This window comes from Monodon monoceros, unplaced genomic scaffold (assembly GCF_005190385.1).
Source record: "Monodon monoceros isolate NGI ecotype Baffin Bay Population unplaced genomic scaffold, NGI_Narwhal_1 Super_Scaffold_6, whole genome shotgun sequence".
In the NCBI taxonomy this organism is placed as follows: domain Eukaryota; kingdom Metazoa; phylum Chordata; class Mammalia; order Artiodactyla; family Monodontidae; genus Monodon; species Monodon monoceros.
Window position 1 is genome coordinate 14,259,577 of NW_021703783.1, and position 24,127 is coordinate 14,283,703.

Sequence of the window (24,127 nt, forward strand, 5' to 3'; positions counted from 1 at the left end):
TCGTGCTACAGACTCCCTGAATCACTCCACTCCAGCCTCAGTGATTTTCTTCCTATGCCTTGAATGTTTCTGCATGTTTCTGCCCCAGGACATTTGTACCTGCTACTCAGCTTATTGGGACTGCTCTTCCCAGGCCCATGACTCAAATTCTCCATGGTTCAATCTCACATGTCCTAAACAACTGTGTTTAACTGTCGCCTTTTCTATGTAAAACTGCAAAACCACCCCTGTTGGTTGGCACTTCCAAACTTCCTTTCCTACTTTATTTTCTCCACTGCCCTGTATCATTGCTGTAAACCCGGAGGCTAAAGCAGGGCCAAGTATATAGTAGATGCTCAATGAATACTTTGTTAAATGAAAGAATGTTAAATTACTTCTAATGTGAACAACTAAGAACTAAGACTTTTTTCACCTTCCCCAAATCATCACAACAAAGTTCTCAGGCTTTGCATTTTTCACAGCATCTCTTAAATGACTATTTTATTTCTTCTGCTTATCTGAAGACAGAGATAACATTATAATGTAAATGACAGAAAAATCTATCTGTAAATTCTCAACATATTTTCTTATTTCAAGTTTTAACTAATTATTTTTTTAGACTTTAGTATTTTCACATGCTTGAGTAATCAGACTAAAGAAGTTGTGCTTGGTTTTAATATTAAAATGAATTATTCTGCCTGCAGTTCTGTTATATTTAATAGTGAGTTTGATGAAAAGAATTGTTTATCTTATATTAAATCCTTGAAGCTTTCTCTAAGAATTACTTCCCTCCTGTGAATTCACAAATTAAAAAAAAATTGCTAAATTTTTTTCCTTTCAAAGCAGCACGATATGATTTATCCTAGTGAACGGAGACTGACAAAGTAATGCAGGTATTTAGAAGCTTGGCCAAGAGTATTTTCAATAATTTCTCAGTTTATATAACAGAGGAAGATAGAAAAATCATTTAGATTTGAAAGATGTTTTTAAATCTTTCTAGCGTTTTCCCATGTAGCCCACTTTAAAATGATCTCTTCCATTGATTTCTGCAATGTCTCTGTATATATTACAATGTCTCTCCTGGTCTCATGGATTCCCCTAGTTTTGTGTCATTTCTAGACTGTTTTCTTCTACCTGCTCCAGAATAAGCCCATTCCAGAAGGCTCTAAAAGTAATCAATAAGGATGCCAGACTTCCTTCTGATGTTGAATATGCTCACATTATGAGAGTCTCTTACTCTGTAACAGAATAATAAGCCATTTCAAATGATGAGCAAGTCATGTCAGGGAAATCAGGGTATATCTCAAATGGAGTGCTGTTTAATCCTTTCATAAGACACAAGATCGCAGAAAATCATTACTGTATGGAAATTAACAGAAGAGAGAGAGAATTAGTCAAACACAACAAGAACCCAGGCTAAACACACACACACACATACATGTTAAAATTTTATTACATTTTATTTTTTATTTTAAAGAATTCTTGCAATTTTACTATGTATGTATAGTCTGGGGGTCCTTGTTTTTAAAATCCACATTCCTGGATGCGACTCTCAGTGACTATGATTCTGTAGTTGGGCTTGGAATTTCTACATCTGCCTTTTACAGTCTTCTCCTGGTCTCATGGATTCCTCTACTCTTTCACGTCTAGACTTGTTTTCTTCTCTCCTGCTCCCAAATACGAGCATTTCAGAAGGTTCTCTGACACAAGTGGTCCGTGGACACACTTTGAGAAACATTTCTCATGGCTAATTACCCCATAAATGGCACTCTGCATACAATGGGAGTTCTGTACTTAGCACCAAGTGACTTGTGTTAACCACTGGTGTAAAAGAGACAACATGTAGACTTGGTGAAGGTAACAAAAGAGGGTTGTGAAAATAAATCACAGATGATGGCAATATTCGACATGTAAAAATAACAATGTTCTATGTATCCTTTTAAAAACTTCTAACTTCTCACTCTGTGCATTCATTCTTTTGTTTCTTTTTGCGGTTTTTTTTTGTTTGTTTTTTTTGCGGTACGCGGGCCTCTCACTGTTGTGGCCTCTCCCGTTGTGGAGCACAGGCTCCGGACGCGCAGGCTCAATGGCCATGGCTCACGGGCCTAGCAGCTGCACGGCACATGGGATCTTCCGGGGCACGAACCCACGCCCCCTGCATCGGCAGGCGGACTCTCAACCACTGCGCCACCAGGGAAGCCCTGTGCATTCATTCTTATCCTGAGTTCTTTAAAAGATGTTTACAATCATTACCCTGAACTCTTTCTTGGGTAGACTGACTATCTATCTCCATTTCACTTAGTGCTTCTTTTGGGGCTTAATCTTGTTCCTTCATTTGGAACATGTTCCTCTGCTACCTCATTTTGCCTAAGCTGCTGTTTTTATTTCTCATTTTGCCTAACTTGCCGTTTTTATTTCTATGTATCTCGTAGGTTAGTTATGTTTCCTGACCTTGGAGAAGTGGCTTTTTGTAGGAGATGTCCTGTGCATCCCGGCAGTGCACTCCCCTCTTGTCACCAGAGCAATATGTTCTAAGGGTGCCCCCTATGTGGGCTGTGTAGGTCCTTCTGTTGTGGTGGGCTGACTACTGAGGGTGGTCTGCTGGGCTTGGCTGGCCCCCAGACTGGTTGGTTGCCAGGCCCTGCCTTGTGCAGAGGCTGCCAGCCACTGGTTTACGGGGCCTGTCACAAGGCAGCCAGCTGCAGCACCCCAGGGCCCTGAGGCTAGTGCTGGCTCACTGATGGCTAAAGCCAGGTCCTGGGGTTAGTGCTGGACTACTGGCAAGCAGAGCCGGCTTCTGGAGCCTGGTTGTAGTGCTCAGGAATCCCAGAGTTGATGTCAGATTGCTGGGAAGGAGGTGGGGGAATGGGGGAGAGGCCTCCTGACACAGTTGGGTACAGGGTCTGGGCTGTCCCAAAGCTTCTGTTGGCCTATTAGTTGGCAGGGCCAGGGCCCAGCTGGTCCCAGGGCAGGTTCTGGCCTTGGTGGGTGCACTAGGTTTGTATGCTGCGGAGCTGCCATTGTCCTGTGGCTAGAGTCCACCTGCTGATGGGTGAGGCTGGTCCTGAGGCTAGTGCAGGCTCGCTGGTGGGTGGAGCCAAAGATTCTGGTGTTGGTTTCTGCCCACTGGTGTGTGGGGCTGGTTCCTGTGTCCTCTGGTGGGAAGGGCTGTGTCCAGGGGAGGCTATGGGCTCAGGAGGTCTTAAGGCAGCTGTCTGCTGGTGGGTGGGACTGTGTCCCTGCCTTGTTAGTTGCTTGGCCTGAGGCATTCCAGTGCTGGCGCCTACAGGCTGTGAGTGGGGGCGGGGCTGGGTCCTGAGACTAATAAGCTAGAGGGAGGATTCCAGAATGGCACTTGCCAGCACTAGTGTCCACTGCCGCCAGCGTCTGTGTCATCAGGGAAAGCTGCCGTTGCCTCCTGCTTCTCTGGGAGACTTCCCAGATCAGCAGGTAGGTCTGACCCAGGCTCCTTTCGAATCACTTTTGCCCTGGGTCCCAGAGCCTGTGAGATTTTATATGTACCCTTTAAGCATAGAGTCTATTTCCCTCAGCCCTCTGGGACTCCCAAAAGTAAGGCCTGCTGGCCTTCCGGAGCTTGTCTTCCCGATGCAGGACCCCCAGGCCGGGGAGCTGATGCGGGGCTCAGACCTCTTACTCCTTTGGGAGAAGTTCTGCAATTTTAACACATTATTGACTGGTGGAATTTTGCGAAACTAACACCTGTGGCTGGCGATCTTTACCTAAGTGAATATCAAAACACTTGCATTTGATTAAATATCAACAACTTTTTTTTGCATTTAATGCATTTACTTGAAACTTTGTACATGTCTTACTAAAGCATTCTAATATTTCGTTAGAGTGTGATAGTGATAGGCAGTAGAGCAGGCACCTCTGTGCAGGGGAACAGAACACCTATTACAAATACACCGTGTTTCACTGCTCTTTCCCCTGGAAGAGCAGACTCGACACTTTCTGGCGGCAATTTTTTTTTTTTTTTTTAGTTCTGTGGGTATTATTCCCTCTAGAATATGTTCTTTTATTTTACCTGATAGTCGACAAGGTGGGTCTTTGCGGGAGGCTCTTTTAGAAACACCACAAGAAGAACCAGGTGCAGGACTACCACTACATTCACCAGGATGGTCAGTTACCCATTCTCTAACTACTGCTAACAAAAATTGCGTGTAAGTCATTTTATTCTGTGCATTAAGGCTACAATAAATTTTAAACGCATTGAATAAACCACAATTACTCAAATAGAAACCCACTTTTTTATACCATTTGCTAGTTTTCCAGAGGATACTGAAGTTTGCCAGATATTGATCAGATCGATCAACTCCTTTCATATATTTATGATACTCTAATATACAAGTGGGATTAGTTATCTGATGGCCAGTCCTCCTGTCTTCCTTTCCTGTAGATGCTATAGAGGCGTCATGAATAATTGTCACCATGCGAACTAGCCTCTTGTCTTTCCATATAAGAAGAATCACTTCTTCCTTCTGTAAGAATGTCATTTCTCCCCTCCGTAGATTTTTGGATTTCTCCTTAATTGGTTTGGTAGACCACGATTCTCTCTTATAGTCCCACGATCTCTGGTTTTATTTTTCAACAGTATTTCAGATGTGGACACACTGTTGTAAAAACTGTCTCAGTAAATATGGTGTCATGAACCAGGGTAAAGTTGTAGGACCAATAATATTGTTTCTTGCAGTTTCTTTCCTTCACCTGTGTAAATCTCAAGGTTGCATATATATCCAGTTTCACTTTCGCTAACCATCCTGACCAAAATTCCATATTTTGTAAGTTTTCTGGCATTATAGGTTTTGAATCTGAGGCATCCTCACCACTTTATCATTGCCTCGTCAAGTGATAGCTCTTGTTTGGGTATATAGATAGATTGAAATTTTGGTAGAAAATAATCCAAAATAGGTTTAACATTTGAAATTCTGTCTGCAGGAAGTGGAGTTTCCGAGTTATCGTTCAAGTGAAGAAATTTCATTATGTGTTCGAATCTTCTTCTTGTCATAATCTTTGGAAAGATAGGTGTTTCAAGTAAGGGATCAGTCGACCAGTATTCTTTCCAGTGTGACTTTCTTATTTGTCCCATCAAAATTATTAATCCAAGAAACATCTTCCTGTCACTATTGGTTACATCAGTCCATTTTAAAGCCTTATCATACTTTTTATATGGTTTTTTATTCTGTCGGGGACACAAGTTTGTTTGAGAAGCGTCCAACTTGAAAAAGTTGTTACCAAAAATTAATTCTGTTATTTCACTAACACTTTGCGGATTATTACATTCAGTAGTTACACCTGACATATCTGTAAAGTCATCTAATTTTCCTGAAATGTTGTCTTCAACCCACTCTTCTGTAGAAGCAAAGGAGCATTCTCCAGCACCGTGAGTTTCATTTTCACTTTCCGTATCAGAATCAATCACTAAGGTTTTTTGTCTTTTTTGGGTCTAATATTCACATTGTCTGAATCAGAATTATATCTCGAAGAACTGTCATTTTCTGAGACACTAGTATATATTTCGCTCGGACAATCAGAGAAAGTATCTGCATAAAATTCACCGAAAACTTCTTCTTCACTCAAAAGTTTGCTATGTGTCATTTTTGAAAATTTTACAGTAATAAACTTGAATTTATAATATACACAAGTTTGGAACAAAAACCTAATGGGGCAAACTGTGAATGATAATGACAATCATAAATGGTATAATGAACCCTTGATCAATTTTAAGCTCTAACAACTTCACACGGTGATATTAATTGTATCACTCTCTGAAAACGTATTGCTACATCTCCGGTCAATAAGTTGTTAATTTTCTCCTGTTTGTGGATTGCTCACCCAGGAGTATAGGACTAGACTATATTGTGACTCCTCCCCTCCTACCAGTCTCATTGTGGTTGTAGAAGATCTTTTCTGGTAGGTTTCAGTCTTTTTTGTTGATCGTTATTCTGTAAATAGTGGTAATTTTGGTGTGTCTGTGAGGGGGTGTGAGCTTAGGGTATTTCTACTCTGCTGTCTTGGCCCATCAATCTTGTGCATCTTTTTAAACTAACTTGGCTAAGTTCTCTGACTATCCCAATTCTTTTCAATTTTTTAAAACCTAGATTTGTAAAAGAAATTTGTCACTGCCCCATCCTAGATTCACTTTATCTAAATAAATGTCAGTTTCTTGATAAAGGGCAATTTTCTAATAATAATTATCTCATTGATTATATTTGGTTTATATTCCATGAATAAAAAATTGTTCTTCCAGAGTTGGCCCATTACGGCACTGATTTCCTGTTTCAAAGAATAAGATGCAAAGCAATGGATAGTGAAGAGTACCCAGGCCAGATATAGATATTTTATTGTGTTTCATGATTTTTTTTAACCAAAGAAACATTAACCCTCAAAGATTACCAGTTGGGCTTCCCTGGTGGCGCAGTGGTTGAGAGTCCACCTGCCGATGCAGGAGACACGGGTTCGTGCCCCGGTCCGGGAAGATCCCACATGCTGCGGAGCGGCTGGGCCCGTGAGCCATGGCCACTGAGCCTGCGTGTCCGGAGCCTGTGCTCCGCAACTGGAGAGGCCACAACAGTGAGAGGCCCGCGTACCGCAAAAAAAAAAAAAAAAAAAAGATTACCAATTATTTCTTAATAAAACAAACCATAAATTGTTCTATAAACCTATAATAATTGGTATGATAATGGTAATTGATCTCTTCCAATAGCCAACACCTTTAGTTCTTCTTTCTTGAACTTTTCTATTCTCAGGCTCTCCATAAAACTTCACTGTCTGTACATTCTCTAAATCTCTTTCTGAGGCTTCCTTAGCACTTATAAATTTAAACTAGATAAGGTACATAGTGCTTTAATAGATGTTGACTTCATCTTTAGCCCTTAAATGTGAAGATTTTACAGTGTTCAGGGCTTCAACTCTTCAAACTAATTTCCTAAGAAATTGTATTCAGTTTTGAAACTTCACAGATTATGTGAATTACTCCTAAATTTATGTCTCTGCTTTTAATATTTCTCTGAACTCAATTTACATATTTCCAACTGCCTGATAGGCATTTACACTCTGATAGCTTGACATCTCTTTAAACTCAACAATCCTAAATTATAGTCCTCTACTTCCCACTAAAACCAACTCTCACTCAGAACTACTTGCACCATCCCCAAGTAACTCTTGATGAAAACTTCTCTGTAATTTATTTTCTATATTTTAACTTACTCCAGTACTCCTATATGTAATCAACAAATCATTTTAGTTTCCTTTTACTTTTATTATTGTTAAAATTTGACTCTATAGTCTCTGTTAATTTATCTGTAGATTATTTTGGTTGATTCCTGTGGTATTCCTTTCCTTGTTTCCTACTTCTCTATTCTGCCTAAAACATCTTACAACTCCATTTTAATCATATCAATAAAAAATTTTAATAGAGTCTCAGTAAATTTAAAATTGTTTAGCCTAATATTTAAGATACTACGCAGTCTAGCTATAACCTGCCTTTTATATCCACCATCCACAGTACAAAACTTGTGTTATATTCTAAATGGTACCTTCACTGTTGACTAGACACACATCAGTCATTCTAGTTCACTATATCATACTTCTGCTTACCTTCTATTTACCTTCTACGTCCAACTCAACTTCAAGGCTCAGCTCAAACCTCTCACTCTCTCTGAACTTTCTAGGCCACTCTTGTTCCTAGTTATCCTTCCTTCTTTGGCCTCCTGTTACATTTACTCTATATACCATCCATTTGATATTCACTGCCTTATCTCAGCTCTTGAAACTTATCATCTTGGCTCATCCTGTAGTTTCAATTGTATTGAAAATTTACTGATTGTAAAAGCTGTGGGAAATATATTTTGTGTATCTCATAGTGCTAGCGCAATACTGTGCCTTTAATGCATGTTTGTTAAATAAGTAAATGTTTGCTTAAGTGTACGTCTGTGAAAAACAGCCACAGTCCACAGCAGTTTAGTTTAAGCTGTATTTACAATTGAATAGATTTTCTCGGTGAATTCTGCTCTCTATAATACTTGATACTAAACTGAGAATGGTCAGGTGACAAATATTTGATCATCACTTCTGTCTCACTTAAGAATAAAGTGATTTCCTGCTGAGAATTATTGCTCTAAATATTCAACAGCTCTGGACACTCACCATCTCCCCAGATGACATAGCCATCAATGTATAGGACACCACATGATGTAAATTTTATTTAATCAGTCTCTCTTCTTATTGAAAGCCTTGTACCCTAATCTCTATCCTTTATCCAAAATCTCCCTTAATTCTACATTCTAACTTTAAGAAAACAAACAAACAAAAACACATAAGCTAAGGCCCTGACACTGGTTCTCATAATTTGGTTCCTTCCTGACTTTTCTGAAGTCCCTTTAGGAGTGACATCAGCATAATAGTGGCAAAAGCCATCCCTCATTTTGTCTCCCACTCAACAACAAAAATTCATCATCCATCCACAGACAAAAGTGAGACCCAACACCATCCACCAAGGGATCAAGGAGGAGTCTCACCTACCTATGCTTCAGGTAATAGACACACAGGCCTCAGTCCCAGCTGAGGACCCTGCAGTGGGCTGTGTACTGACTCCTGCTCCTCTCAGCCACGGTGCAGGAGCTCCTGGAAAGCATTGTCTTAGACAATCATCCATGGATAAAAGAGCCTTTGTGGAACTTCAGGTATGCAGAGAAGAAGTTCCACAACACTGTGGTAGCAAAAAATATGAATCTGGATACATTGAAATGGGCAGAGAGTAAAGATTGGAGGAGGTGACTGCCACTTTAAATAGGAAGACAACAATGCAAAATTTCAAGGAACATGAAAATCAAAGTAACAAGACACCACCAAAGGATGACAATAATCTTCCAGTAACTGAACTCAAAGACCTGAAGATCTGTGATTTACCTGATAGAATTCAAAATGGCTATTTAAAGGAAATTTGATGAGCTACAGAAAACACAGAAAGATAATTCAAAAAGATCAGGAAAATAATACATGAACAAAATGAGAAATTTAACAAGGAGATAGAAATTATTATTATTTTTTTTTTTTTCAGTATGTGGGCCTCTCACTGTTGTGGCCTCTCCCGTTGCGGAGCACAGGCTCCAGATACGCAGGCTCAATGGCTATGGCTCACGGGCCCAGCCACTCTGCGACATGTGGGATCCTCCCAGACAGGGGCACGAACCCGCGTCCCCTGCATCGGCAGGCGGACTCTCAACCACTGCGCCACCAGGGAAGCCCAATAGAAATTTTTTTTATGAAAGAAACCAAACAGAAATTTTACAGCTAAAGAATATCATGAATGAAGTGAAAAATACAACAGAGAGCATCACCAGGAGAATGGATCAAGCAGAAAAGGCATCTGTGAGATAGGAAACAGGAACTTTGAAATTATCCTGTCAGGGGAGAACAAAGGGAAAAAAAAAAAAGGAGAGTGAGGAAAGCCTATGTGATATATTGAAGTTCCAGGAAAAGAGAGGAAAAAGGGAGCAGAAAGTATATTTAAAGAAATAATGGCTGATAACTTCCCAAATCTGAGGGAAGATTTGGATATTCGTGTTCATGAAGCTCATAGGTCACAAAACTCAACTTTAAAGAGATCCTCTCCAGAGCACATAATAAAACTGTCAAAATTCAAAGATAAAGAGAGAATCTTGAAGGCAACAAGAGGATAAAAGGCTTGTAACTTACAAGGGAGCCCCCGTAGAGTTATCAGATTTCTTAGCAAAAACCTTATAGACCAGGAGAGAGTGAGATGATATATTCAAAGTACTGAACTAAAGTATATGCCAATCAAGAATACTTTACCTGGCAAGCCTGTCTTTCAGAAATGAAGTAGGGATAAGGACTTTTCCAGACAAACAAAAGTTGAAGAAATTTGCCACCACTAGACCTGCCTTATGAGAAATGCTGAAAGGAGTTCTTCAAGCTGAAATGAAAAGATACTAATTGGTAACACGTATATATGAAAATTTATAAACCCTGGTAAAGTATATAGTCAAAGTTAGATTACTCTAATACTATAATATGGTAGAGTGTTAACCACTTAATTCTAGTATAAAGGTTAAAGGACAAGAGTACTAAAAATAAGTATAGCTACAATAACCTGTTAATGAACAAACAACATAAAAAGAGGTAAATTGTGACTTTAATAACATAAAATGGGGGGAATAAAGGGGTAGAGTTTTTGTATATGACTGAAGTAAAGCTATCAGCATAAATAGATTATTATATCTGTAAGATGTTTTTTGTTAAGCCTCATGGTAACCACAAAGAAAAAACCTACAGTAGATTCACAAAGGATAAAGATAAAGGAATCAAAGCATACCACTACAGAAAATCAATTTACAAAAGAAGACTGCAAGAGAGGAAGAGAGGAACAAGGGAACAAAAGAACAGCAAGAAAACAGTAAGATGACATGGGTAAGTCCTTACCTATCAGTAATTACTCTTCATGCAAATTGATTGAATTATCCAATCAAAAGACATAGAATGGCTGGCTGGTAAAAAAGAAAAACAAACCATGATCCAACTATATGCCACGTATAAGACACTTTCAGCTTTAAGGACACACATAAGCTCAAAGTAAAGTGATGAAAAGATATTCCATGTAATTGGAAACCAAAAGAGAGCGAGGTAGTTTTAACAGACAAAATAGACTTTAAGCCAAAAAATGGTAACAAGAGACAAATTGATTATATAATGATAAAGGGATCAAGAAGGTATAAGAAACATAAATATATACACACCCAACATCGGGGCACCAAAATATATTAAGCAAATACTGACATCTGAAGGGAGAAATAGACAATAATATAATAATAGTATGGACTTCAATACCCCACTTACAACAATGCATAATCCAGAAAGAAAATCAATATGAAAATCTTGGGTTTAAACCATACTTTAGGTCAAATATACCTAACAGACATATATATACAGAATATTCCACCCAACAGTAGCAGAATACACATTCTTTTCAAGCAAACACAGAACATAATCCAGGATAGAACATATTATATTTCACACACACACACAAAAACTCAGCAAATTTAAGAAGATAGAATTCATACCAACAATCTCTTCCAGCCACATGGGTATAAAATATTTTTTAAAAAGATCTCAAATGAACAACCTAACTCTACATCTCAACAAACTAAAAAAAGAACAAACTAAACCCAAAGTTAGCACAAAGGAAGAAATAACAAAGATCAAAGCAGAGATAAATAAAGAGGAGAAAATAATAGAAACGATCAATGAAACTAAGAGCTGTTTTTTTGAAAAGATAAATAAAACTGACAAACGTTTGCCTAGACTAAAAAAAAGAGAGAGACTCAAATAAAATCAGAAATGAAAGAAGAGAGATATTAAAGTGATACCAAAGAAATGCATAATCAGAAATTATGAAAATTATACACCAACAAATTGAACAACGTAGAGGAAATGAATAAATTTCTAGAAATATACAACCTACCAAGACTGAATCATGAAGAAACAGAATATCTTAACAGACCACTAACAAGTAAGGAGATTGCATAAGTAATTAAAAACCTCTCAACAAAGAAAAAACCAGCACTAGAAAGTTTCACAGGTGAATTTTACCAAACATTAGCACCAATTACTATCAATCCTTCTCAAACTCTTACAAAAAATGGAAGAGGTGAGAACACTTCTGAACTCATTTCATGAGGCCAGCATTACCTTGATACCAAAACTAGACAAGAACACTACAAGAAAAGAAAATTACAAGTCAATATCCCCCATGAACATAAATGCAGCGATCCTCAACAAAATATTAGTAAACTGAATTCAGCAATACGTTAAAAAAGTCATACACCTGAATCAACTGGGATTTATTCCAGAGGTGAACGAAGGGTTCAACATCCAGAAAACAATCAGTGTGATTGATCACATTAACAAAATGAAGGCTAAAGGTCATATGAGCACCCCAAAAGATGCAGAAAAGACATTTGACAAAACTCAACATCCATTCATGATAAAACTCTCAACAGGGAGGATATAGAGGGAGTGTACCTCAACATAATAAAGGACATGTATGACAAGCTCACAGCTAACATCATACTCAATGGTAAAAAATTGAAAGCTTTTCCTCAAAGATCAGGAACAAGACAAGGATACCCACTCTCACCACTTTTATTCAGTTAGGCAAGAAGAAGATATTAAAGGCGTCCAAATTGGAAAGGAAGGTGTAAAACTGTCCTTATTTATAGGTAACATGATATTACGTATAGAAAACCTTAAAGACTTCACAAAAAACTATTAGAATTAATAAATGAATTCAGTAAAATTGCAACATACAAAATCAATATGTTTCCCTCGATATCCAAAAATAGAGCATTCCTACAAAATCTTTAGTAAGCCAAAATGGCAAAAATGAAGAAGCAATTATCTTAGGCCACATCTTGCCAACAAATTCACAGAATAAATCGAGATAAAGCACACATGCTAATAGACACAGGTCAAAGCTATGGCGACTTGATGCTGAGAGGCTGAGTGTAGCTCTTGGGAAAAGAGCTTAGCAGTGCCACTTTCACTGCTCAGTGTTCATGCTACCTCTATAACAGCTTGCTGCCCCCCAAAAAACACTGAACACTGTTTTTGCTTTTCACCTTTACTTGTAAAAGTGAAAATCCTCTTCGGATTTTGTTCAATTAGCAAAAACAGGTGTTAATGTAAGTCTTTCTTAAAAGCAAAGTGGCCTAAAGCAAACTTCCAAAAAAGCAGAGAATACCTATATATAAAAATCACTTGTGTTTCTATACACTAATAGTGAACAATCAGAAAGAGAAATTAAGAAAACAATTCCACTTATAACTGCATTTAGAAGAATTAAATACCTAGGAATAAATTTAACCAAGGAGGTGAAAGACCTGTACACAGAAAGCCATAAGACACCAACATAAACTGAACAAACAAAAGTAAATGGAAAGATATTCCCTACTCATGGATTGGAAGAATTAACATTGTTTAAATGTCCATACTACCCAAAGCAATCTGCAGATTCAATCAATATTGAATCAGTCCGTATCAATATTCCAATGGCATTTCCAGAGAAACAGAACATACAATCCTAAAATTTGTATGGAACCACAAAAGAGGACAAATAGCCAAAGCAATCTTGAGAAAGAACAAATTTATGGCAAATGAGCCAAAACTATACAATGGGGAAAACCAGTCTCTTCAATAAATGGTGCTGGGGACAGTCACATGCTAAAAAAAGGAACTGGATCACTATCTTATACCATACACAAATATTAAGTCAAAATGGATTAAGGACTTGGATATAAGACTTGAAACCATAAAACTCCTAGAAGAAACATAGGAAAAAGGATCCCTGACATTGAGCTTAGTGATGATTTTTGGATTTGACACCAAAAATAAAGGCAACAAAAGCAAAAATAAACAACTGGGACTATATCAATCTACAAAGCTTTTGCACAACAAAGAAAACCATCAACAAAATGAAAAGGCAGCTTACTGAATGGGAGAAAGTATTAACAAATCATATATCTAGTAAAGGACTAATATCCAAAATATACGAAGACGTCATACAACTCAGCAAAGAAGCCAAACAAGCCAATTAAAAATGGAACAGATGATCTGAAAAGACATTTTTCCAAAGAAAACATCCAGATGGCCAACAAGTACATGAAAAGGTGTTCCACATCACTAATCATCAGGAAAATGCTAATCAAAACCACAGTGAGATATCACTTCATATGTAGAATGGCTATTATCAAAAAGACAAGAAATAACAAGGGTGGCAAGGATGTGGAGAAAAGGGAACACTTGTACACTATTGGTGGAAATGTAAATTGGTGTTGCCATTATGGAAAATAGTATGGAGGTTCCTCAAGAAATTAAAAATAGAGCTACCATATGATCCAGCAATTCTACTTCTGAGTATTTATTCAAAGAAAATGAAAATACTAATTCAAAATGGTATGTGTACCTCCATGTTTATTGCAGCATTATTTACTATAGCCAAGGTGTGGAAGCAACCTAAGTGTCCATCAAAAGATGAATGAATAAAGAAAATGTTGTATAGACCCACAATGGAATATTATTCATCCATAAAAAGAAGAAAATCTTGTCATTAGTGACATCCTGGATGTATGGACCTTAAGGGCATTATGCTTACTGAAATAAGTCAGGCAGAGAAAGATAAATACCACTAGATTTCACTTGTGTGTGGAATCTAGACAAAATGAAACCAAGCTCATAGATACAGAGGAAAGATTGGTGACGGCCAGATCACCCACCTCGGGGGAGGGGTGAAATGGGTAAAGGTGGTCAAAAGTATAATCTATCAGTTATAAAATACATAAGTCACGAGGATATAGTGTACAGCAGGCTGACTATAGTTAACAATACCGTGTTGTGTATTTGAAAGTTGGTGAGAGTAGATCTTAAAAGTACTCGCCATAAGAAAAACAATTTGGAACTCTGTGTGGTGATGGATGTAAACTAGACTTCATAGTCAAATCATTATGTTGTACACCTGAAAGTAATATAATGTTATGTTATTTTAATGTTCTATTAATTATATTAAAGTTAATTATAAACTTCATTTTAAAAGTACTAATGTACTTTTAAGGACTGAAATATAAAATATCTAATATTTAAAATTTGCTTGAGGGACTCAGGAAAAGAATGGAGATGATGGGAGGAAGGGTTGGTGAACCGGAAGATAGATCAAGGGAAATGATCCAGTTTAAAGAACATGGAGAAAAAAGATTGGAAAAAAAGAATAGAATTTTAGGGGTCTGTGAGAAAATACCCAAAGATCTAACAGTAGGTCACATTTTTTTTTCTGGACTCCCAGGACAGAAGAAAGAGATTGGGGCAGAAAAATATTTGAAGAAATAATGGCCAAAAACTTCCAAAGTTTAGTGAAGGACATAAATTTATAAATTTAAGTACCTTAGTGAGTACCAAAAGGAAAAACTCAAAGAAAAGCATGCATTTATATATTGTTCTCAAACTGCTAAAAACCAAGGACAAAGAAAAACTAGTGAAACAGCTAGAGAAAAACACTTGGCATATAGGAGAACAATGAAACAATGTAGGCAAGAAAAAATTGAAGCGAGAGACAGTGGAACATCATTAAAGTGTTGAAAGAAAAGAATTGTCAACTTAGAATTCTATAGCCAGGGAATATACCCTTCAGCAACAAAAGAAAAATACATATTCCAATGAAGGAAAGCAACAAGAATTTCATACCCTGGATTTGCAGAGTGAGTTTCCCAAAAGAAGAACCTGACATTCAGTCTGTTGTTATCATCTTTGTTAGATATAGTTCATCCTTCCAGCCCCTCAGTCCTGATGATCTGTTCCAGCATATTGGCCATAACACTCAGATTATTAACACCTCTACATCATATATCTATATCTTTATTTAAATCATGATAAAACTGTTTAGTTGGACAGGATCAAGACAAATATCTGAGGTATATGGGTAAAAAACTCGTATTTTACCTCTAAATTACTAGTTTCTGCTTTTTGTAATCCATCTTTTTCCCATACTATCAAATTTAATATCATAAAGCTAATCATCCATTATTTCATCTGTTCTGCACAATTCCTCAGCCATCTCTAACAAAGCATATTCTGTCTCTTTATCTGTACAGTTTTCTCAGCACTTGTGGATAGAGACTAGGGGTTAGGAAATTTGCAATCATTTAGAGTGGTTCAGTGCAATTGTAAAAAAAAAAAAGAAAAAAGAAAAAAAAATGAATTACCAGTTAACTTACAAACAGTTCTTCAGTATTTGCTATTGAGTAGATTGTGAAAAATAAATGAGGTTTAATGCCTTACTTGTTACATGTTATTAAGAAATGGAAAAACTTTTCAAACAAAACACTTCAGTGATAAATTCTGGAGCCATAATTAGAATTCTGGACTTTTAGAAGCAATTCAGTCCGTATGTATTGAGTCAGAAAAGGAATTCTATCTACTAGACTGTGAATTCTGTCTGGTTGTTAACTACATCAAGTTGAGGATTAAAATTTAAAAAAAAATATATATATATATATACACATACATACATATATATATATATATATATATATATATATAAAACACCAGATGATGATGCCAAAGAGTTTATTTCTTTGAAAGCAGAAACTATTTTTATCACTTTTGTGTCCTCTCCCAGACCATCCAAAGTGCTAGACACATGGCAGTTTGATTTTTGAGTTGATTTTTTAAAAAATTATTGGAAATCACCTATTGATGATAAAAGTTCTATTAAAGGCTTAAATTGGTGTGAAATGAAGCAGAAGACCATCCTAATTGAATTCATGAATACCTTAAATCGTCTCATTCTATACGAATTGACACAGAGAAAGATTGGAAAGACCATTCCACCATTTCTTTAACTGAAGCATACAGCAAACCACATATCAGAAGCACTTTTATTGTACTTTTGTACTTTTGTTGTACATTGTCATTTTATAAAAAGACCCTCTTCATGATGGCTAGCCTCAGTTTCAGAACTGAAATTTGGCAGGCACATAGATGAGGGAAATGCTTTTTTATTATGTTGTTTTGTTTCTGGCATAGACCTCAGGTTTTGATAGTCCCATCATTTTTTAATCATTGTCAGTTGAGTTCTTCCAAAGCCTATATTATCCTATGATATTTAAGTTAAAAAAAACTTGATGGAAAATTCTCATAAATTATTCATCAAAAAGATAATAACCTATTAAATACAATTAAACTTTGAATTAATCTACAGACATTTCCAAAGTGTCTGATATTTTTAAACCATGTACCTTCATCACGTTCCTGATAAAATTTGATCTAGAAGTGCTCTTAATTTGAATCTGACAGTTTCCTTTGCATTCTTTGTAGAGTCTGTATAGGGTAGTGGTTAAGAGCATAGGCTTTATAGAAAAACCTCTTAAATAAAATAAAGACAATACTGGCTCAAGGATTATTTTAAGAGAGTGCTTTAAATAAGTTAAATATTCAGTAGGTGGTAGCTATTATTACTATGTATGAAAAATAAATATATTTCTCATATACTCATATGAAAATACCAAAGAGTTGCTGGCATAGCCTACAATGTGAGGTGGTTTTATTTACTTTACAAACAACTGCTTACTTTTTTTTCCTCAATTTTGATAAATTAACCATATTTTCAAGATACTTTCATTCATCATAAAAAAAAGTAACATTGAAAACCATTGGAAATGCTGTGTGCAATGTGAGGCAAGAAATGAAGGCAGAAAATTGGTATATTTAATTATTAACAGTATTATTTAGAAGTCAACATTGTGAATAAAGATTTACTAATATACATAATGTTTATAACCTAAAATAATAACCTAGCTAAGAATCCCCTATATTTCATTCTTCAGTTAAGAAAGAAGTCTCTTCCACCAGTGAATGCTAAGAATATCCTAAGGCTTTTCAACTAGAGGGACCTCTCTTTAAACAAACAAACAAACGAAAAAAAATTTGATTTCTCAGATGTCATTAAAGTCCTTTTGCTATCTGATAAATTTAAGTAATACAAAATAATTTTTAAAACTACTGTAAATGCAGTAGTGTTTTTAAATTATAAAATTGTATTAACAAAAGCACCTGTTGATATGTGAAAAAAATAGTATAGTAGTAAACGTGTATGAGACATATTTATTTCCTCTGCAGGGAGTGCTTGGTGCTAATGTGGGTCCAGCTCCCTGCCTCCACACAAAGGTCCCCATAAGGCACTCATCCAATTAAATTGAGTGTACCTCTTTCTGTTTCTTCCATGTACTCCACAAAGCAGGACATGGAGGGGAAAACTTATAGGAGGTTGAGAGAGGGCATAGGAATGTAGCACAAAAATAAGACTTTAGTTCACACTTCACCATATATTAAGCCCCCAAGAAATTGTCAGGTCATCATTAGCTCCTAGAAGGAGATTTAAATAACCCACTGTGCTTATTGTTAAGGAGATTTTTAATGAGTTAGTGGGAGAAGTCTGGAGAGGTGGAGAGGACTATCACAGAAGAGTAAACACGGTCTCAGGAAGAGGACAGCAATTACAGATCAAGTCTCCAGGTGGAAGAAATGGTGACCAAGGATTTGTTCTGAGAAGTACAAGTAATTATGTTACAAATTCAGTCTAGCTCCAGTTGGAGAAAAAAGGAGTAAGAAAATGTAGTAAGCATCTAATTGTGTAACATGATCTGAGAGGTGAGATGAAGTCAAAGTTTTCAAAGTGGAGCATTAAGATATTGGATGTAAACAAACAGAACTTAACACATATATTCCTGATGCAATGATGTGCTTGAGAAGATCAGCTCTAGCAGAAAGATGCCTTCAAACAGCTTAGAGTTCAGGGTAAACACCTAGGACAGACCTTGGAAATAGACCCCAAGATACATCTTTTTTACCCTGCAGTGGGCTTTTTATTGTTTGGTTACAATAAGAAACATTGCAATAGGTAAGAGAAATTACTTAAATCTTAGGAAGTTAGGAAGACTTCTGGTTTTCATATTGCATTATAAATAATGATTCAGCAAATATGAAGTACTTTCAAAGAACTAGGCACTATGAATATATAGCTCATTTAATTAGTCATTTGATAACTGTTTATTGAGTATTCACTATATGCCAAGTACTGTGTTAGGGACAGGACTCCTATAAAAGAAAAGAATGCTGTAAGGAAGACATAGTTATGAAAAGAAAGAAACGAATAAGGTAAAGGAAAGCCCAATCTCAAGTGAGGATTTAAAAATTTTAATTGGAGATTCAGAAACAAACTGAAAGCTTAGGAAGAAAGAAATGAGGGTGGGGTTAATGTAGGAGGGTACAGTAACCAATGGAGCAAAACCCAAAGCAAACATGGGGGGAGGGGAAGTATAGAACAAGACATGGATTTTCCTTTTAAATATTTTCTTATAAGGAAGCTGACACATATATAAAACCATTTTTAAACATAGAAAATGGTAAGCATTTTAACAGGAAATCTAGAATATATAAAATTCTGAGTTAGTCTGAGCAAAAAAAGTCAAATTTGGATGACTTCACATCATCTGAGCTCAGTAAAAATATTAGCCAGAATTCTAAAAAAAGTGGTAGTGCTGCCTGACTTCAATCCACCGTGAATAAAAACATCCTCTGGGTGACACAAGGAAACTTCTCATTGTTTGAGCCTCAGACTCAAGATGGAGCCTCAGACTAAGAACTCTGTAACCCCAAGCCTTATGACTCTTCAAGTCAAAGTGTTGAATCTTTGTGAAGGTCTAAAACACAACCAGAGTAAAATTTCTGCGGTAAGATGGACAAGTAGGAGCTATTTAATCATTTTAAAATAAAATTTAATTCACATAAACATAAGGGCAAACAGTAAAATGAGAAGTGTTGATGAAAAGACACCTAGTGATCTCTTTAATAAATTAGATGAGATCTTTAAGGAGCAGGATACAGTGCCAGTAAGAAGAGGAAAAAGAAAAAGTGTTGATAAGACAGCTGCTATAGGGGGAGAAAGGATTCTCTTAAAAAGAAATCCATGTCTGCACTTAACAGCCGCGGAGGAAAGACTAAGTGTGCTGCTCAGATCGAATGCATCCCTGACTTAAATTGTTCTATTATTCTGAAAACAACAGGATATTCAAGGATCTTGTCAGACACTAATTGGAAACAGAAGCCCAAACCTTTAATTGCTAAATGCTTGGTGAAGGCTGGTATACAAAATACTTTCTCCCTTCTGTGATTGGGAGTTTATTCCTCGGTGGACTGCTTGAGTGTTTTGAGAAGGAAAGTGACAGGATCAAAGCAGCTTTACAGGAAGGTTAAATGCAACAGTGATATACAGGATGAATGAAGGAATGAAGTGGGAAGACTGGAGCATAAAAAAGTAATTAAAATCCAATTATAAGTTAGGAAATAAAGATCTGTGGTGACAGATGAACTAGGGCAAAAAGGGAGGATATTGATCTTGGTACATACTTGGATTTGAAAATCAATGACAAGGGAGACACTGGAGAAATGAAATTGTATCATTTAATGCAATTTTAACAAGTTGAAAAAATCTGTTTTGGAGTGGTGAGGAAAGATAGAAGATAGATTTTGGTTAGAGTATAAGGTACTTGTAACACCCTACAGGTCACTAGGCTGAGATCCTAAGGATGAATTACAGGTTCTTATTTGGGAGTCATCAGTGGTTCTCAACTGGGGTCAGTTTTGCTCCCCAGGGGACATTTAGCAATGGCTGGGGACATTTCTGGTGTCACAGCTGGGAGGATGGTGCTATTGCAGTCTGGTAGGTGGAGGTCAGTAATGCTGTTAAACATCCTCCATGCACAGGACAGCCCCCTACAACAAAGAATCATTTGGCCCCAAATGCCACTAGTACCAAGATTGAGAAACCCTGCTCATAAATGTCATAGTACATTAGGCATATCTTGTCCAGTCAATGCATTGTAGTGTATTCTTGTTCAATTTATAGAAAATATAGTAACAAGCATTTATTGAATCTTACTCTATTTCAGGCACTATACTCACATTACATGGTTTATTTAATTTTTTGAATGCTTTGAGACAGATATCACCTTTATCCTCATTTAACAGGTTAGGAAACTGATCCACAGAAAAGTTATCTACCAAAAGCCACATGGCTGGGAAATTTGGAGGCCCAGATTGCAACCAAAAAGTCCTTTTCCAGAACCATGGTTCTAACCACTAAGATGAAACATACAATGATTATAGGTATGGTATCCTCAAGCCCAGTGCCCAATGGTAGAAAAGAGAGACAGTTACACAGAGCAAAAACATTTTTCTCCCTTCATCTTTCTCACACACATACAAATCAACTCTCAAATATTAATAGCAATGTTTTTTTCTGTATCACAGAAAATTCCATTGTGCCATTGATACATTTCAGAGCTCCTCCTGGGGGAGGGTTTCACGTGGGACAGGGATACCTTGAGCACCATCTAAAGCAGCAGGTTTGACAATCTTAGCGTTTTGACATGTGGGTGTGTCCACATGTATTTTATCTAATTTGCGAATAATAATAAAGAGCCAGATTTTCCTAATGACATAATTTTTACCATGTAAATTAGAACGGAATAAAAGTCCTATAATAATATATGTCACATTTTCTTACTTTCCAATATGCTTTTCTGAATGCCAAAGAAAGATATAAAATTAAAGCTAACGACATTGGGGGTGTCACTGGATGTTTACATGTGAATGGCGCTGTGATTCAGAATATAAAAATATTTGTTGGAAATTACTGATTTAATAGTTAGAATGTATTCACCAAGAGAACCATTTAATTCCTCAATTGTGACTTTCAAATCATCCACTTAAATATAAATTACACAAGCATTTCTCATTTTATCAAACTAGATATGCATAGTTTTTTAGTACAATTTGTTCTCCATTTGGTCACAAAGCTAGAACCCATTTCTCTGAAGTACAGTGGTTTCCAAATTTTTAAAACAGTGTACTCATTCTTCAAATTTATTAAGAAATAAAAATATCCATAAGAAAAAAGTGGAAAAGGAAGAGAGACATTCTGAAACCAGGATAGGGGAGCAGGGGTGTTAGGATAGAGAGAGGGGGTCCAGAGATCTACTCATTTGGTATCATTGATCTACCCATCAGGCAGCAACTTAGGCAACTTTGGGAGCCCCACAGAACACAATTGTAAAAGGATTATCCAATATATTTTAGGATAATTTAGATAATAAAATTATTATAACTCTTAAAGCCTTATAAGTATATTAAACTTGTAGGTCTAATTGATATTTTTCTGTTTGAAAATGTGATATTATATAATATGCATTTACATGTCATTAAATGCTACATCTCATGTGCTAAACTTGAATTATTTATTTTCAAGTGGTGTACAGTCTCCTGAGGCACTCAGTTTCTGTCTCTGCCTGTGAGTTATATTCATCTCTTGACCATTTCTGTCAAAAATGCAAATTTAGCTAGTGGGAACATGCTATAAAGCACAGGAAGCTTAGCTCGGTGCTATGTGACGACCTAGATGGGTGGGAGGGAGGTCCAAGAGGGAGGGGATATATATAAACATAGAGCTGATTCACTTCATTGTACAGCAGAAACTAACACAACATTGTAAAGCAATTATACTCCAATTAAAAAAATGCAAATTTAGTTTTTACTATAAAAAGCTAGAGCCAATCACATTTAATGGACTTTTAAATGTAGTTCTCTGACACAATACTTAATTTAAGATGGACAGTTTTACTCTTTTAAACTGTATTTTGGGATTATTTTTGAGCAATGCTGTATTTCTTTTGAGTGTTCTCTTATTTTCTGATAAACAGTGACTGTAATAAATCTTGATCCTGCCTTTGGTCTAGATATTTAGTAGCTGTGTACTTGTTTTCTATAATAGTGATGCACATTAATATTTATAAGCATTTTCCTTTGCAGCATCTCCCAGATGGCTCCACGCCCAGTGCACATGTTGAATTTTATCTTTTATCATATCCCAGTGCAGTTCGGAGGAGGAAAACAAAATCTGTTCCAAAATGTACCGACCCCACTTACAATGAAATTGTAAGTATGAGTCAACTCTTGTCCAGTCGTTTTGTATTTTTCTTACCATTTTTCAGTTTAACCAAATATGGAAGATTTACAGTAATTGGCAGCATTATTCCATAAAGGGAAGTCATTTCCCAAAATAGCCACTGTCTGCCGATCACAGTTCTTGATGCTATAGGAACTGGAAAATACAGATACTGCTTTCAAAGTGCTTATGAACCAAGTTTCAAATTGTGGCTAGCCTCCAGCGAGAGCCCAAGACTTCACAGCATTTGTTTCACCTACTAACATTATCCCTGACTCTACCTTATTTTCTCTAACAAGTTTTTCTTTACCTGGTTTTCCTTACCTAATAACTTTATCATAGTCTCACCTGTGTATAGCAATAAACTTTATAAAATCTCTTTTGAAAAACTGAAAAATATAAAGAAGTACAAAGTACAAATTATATTGAAGTTAATTTATATTATATATAGCTCTCTAATTCATTTGTAGTATATGATTTGAACATCTGATCCCCTAATTCTAAGGCAAACCCTACATTTATTCTCTTGATTCCATCCTTTCCCATCTCCTCTGTACCTTGCTCACTTAATTATTTGCTCACCTTTTCTTAAGGCTGTCTCATCCACTGGATCCTCAACTCAGAAATCTTAAAAAAACAACAAAACAAACTCTTCAAGTCAGCCTTTCTAAAAGCATCCAAATTTTCTTTCCCTCGCTATCACCTCCAAACTTTTGCAAAATTAACACATTTCCTGCTCTCAGTTCATCACTTCCTTCTCACCCTTTAATCCTTTGCAATGTGGATTCTGACCTTGACTGATGCTGTTTTATTCAAATGGCATCAAAAGACTCCTAATTTCTCAATCCAATGAGCCATCAGGCTCTCCTCTCCAGAACAGTTAGACGGCAGCACTGTTAACTGCTTCCTCTTTCTTTACACCTCCGTTTTGCTTCTTAAGTTCTACCTTTTCTCTTTTTTTAATCAGCATAATTTTTATTGGAGTATAGTTGCTTTACAATGTTGTGTTAGTTTCTGCTGTACAGCAAAGTGAATCCGCTATAGGTATTACATATATCCCCTCTTTTTTGGATTTCCTTCCCATTTAGGTCACCAGAGAGCATTGAGTAGAGTTCCCTGTGTTATACAGTAGGTTCTCATTAGTTATCTATGTAAGGTCGGATCTTAACAAACGGCACCGCGAAACGAAGGAAAGCTTCAAGTGAGCTTTATTAGGGAGCGCTCCCGGGCAAGGTTCACTGGTCCGAGAGAAAGGGGCCAGAGAAGTCGCGTCCAGTACTGGATGAGGGGAATTTTTATTGGGGTAAAAGCAGAAGGCGGCTTGCAAGGGGAGGGGGTGGTTTGCTATACAGGGTAATTCCTTATTTGGTGAGGATACAGCAGGGCCAGGTGTTGGTTGGTCTGTTGTGGGGCGTAAGCCCATTTTCCCTTCCCGTCAGCCCCGTTGTTTTCTGGGCAGGAAGTTAGAGTCTCTTGTTGATTCCCAGAACAGGTGAGGTCGTTATGTCCCAATGCCTCTCCTACCTCATACTGGTCGATGTTTTCTCTTACCCCCCGGGC

At 36.8% G+C, this 24,127-nt stretch overlaps 1 protein-coding gene across 1 annotated transcript in view; it reads left to right on the plus strand.

The window, feature by feature from the left end:
- PIK3C2G (phosphatidylinositol-4-phosphate 3-kinase catalytic subunit type 2 gamma) overlaps positions 1-24,127 on the plus strand; it is a 394,030-nt gene that overhangs the window by 359,458 nt on the left and 10,445 nt on the right. The window contains exon 33 of the mRNA XM_029205345.1: positions 22,432-22,557. Within this exon, the coding sequence (XP_029061178.1) occupies positions 22,432-22,557 (126 nt within the window). The remainder of the gene's footprint in view (positions 1-22,431; positions 22,558-24,127) is intronic.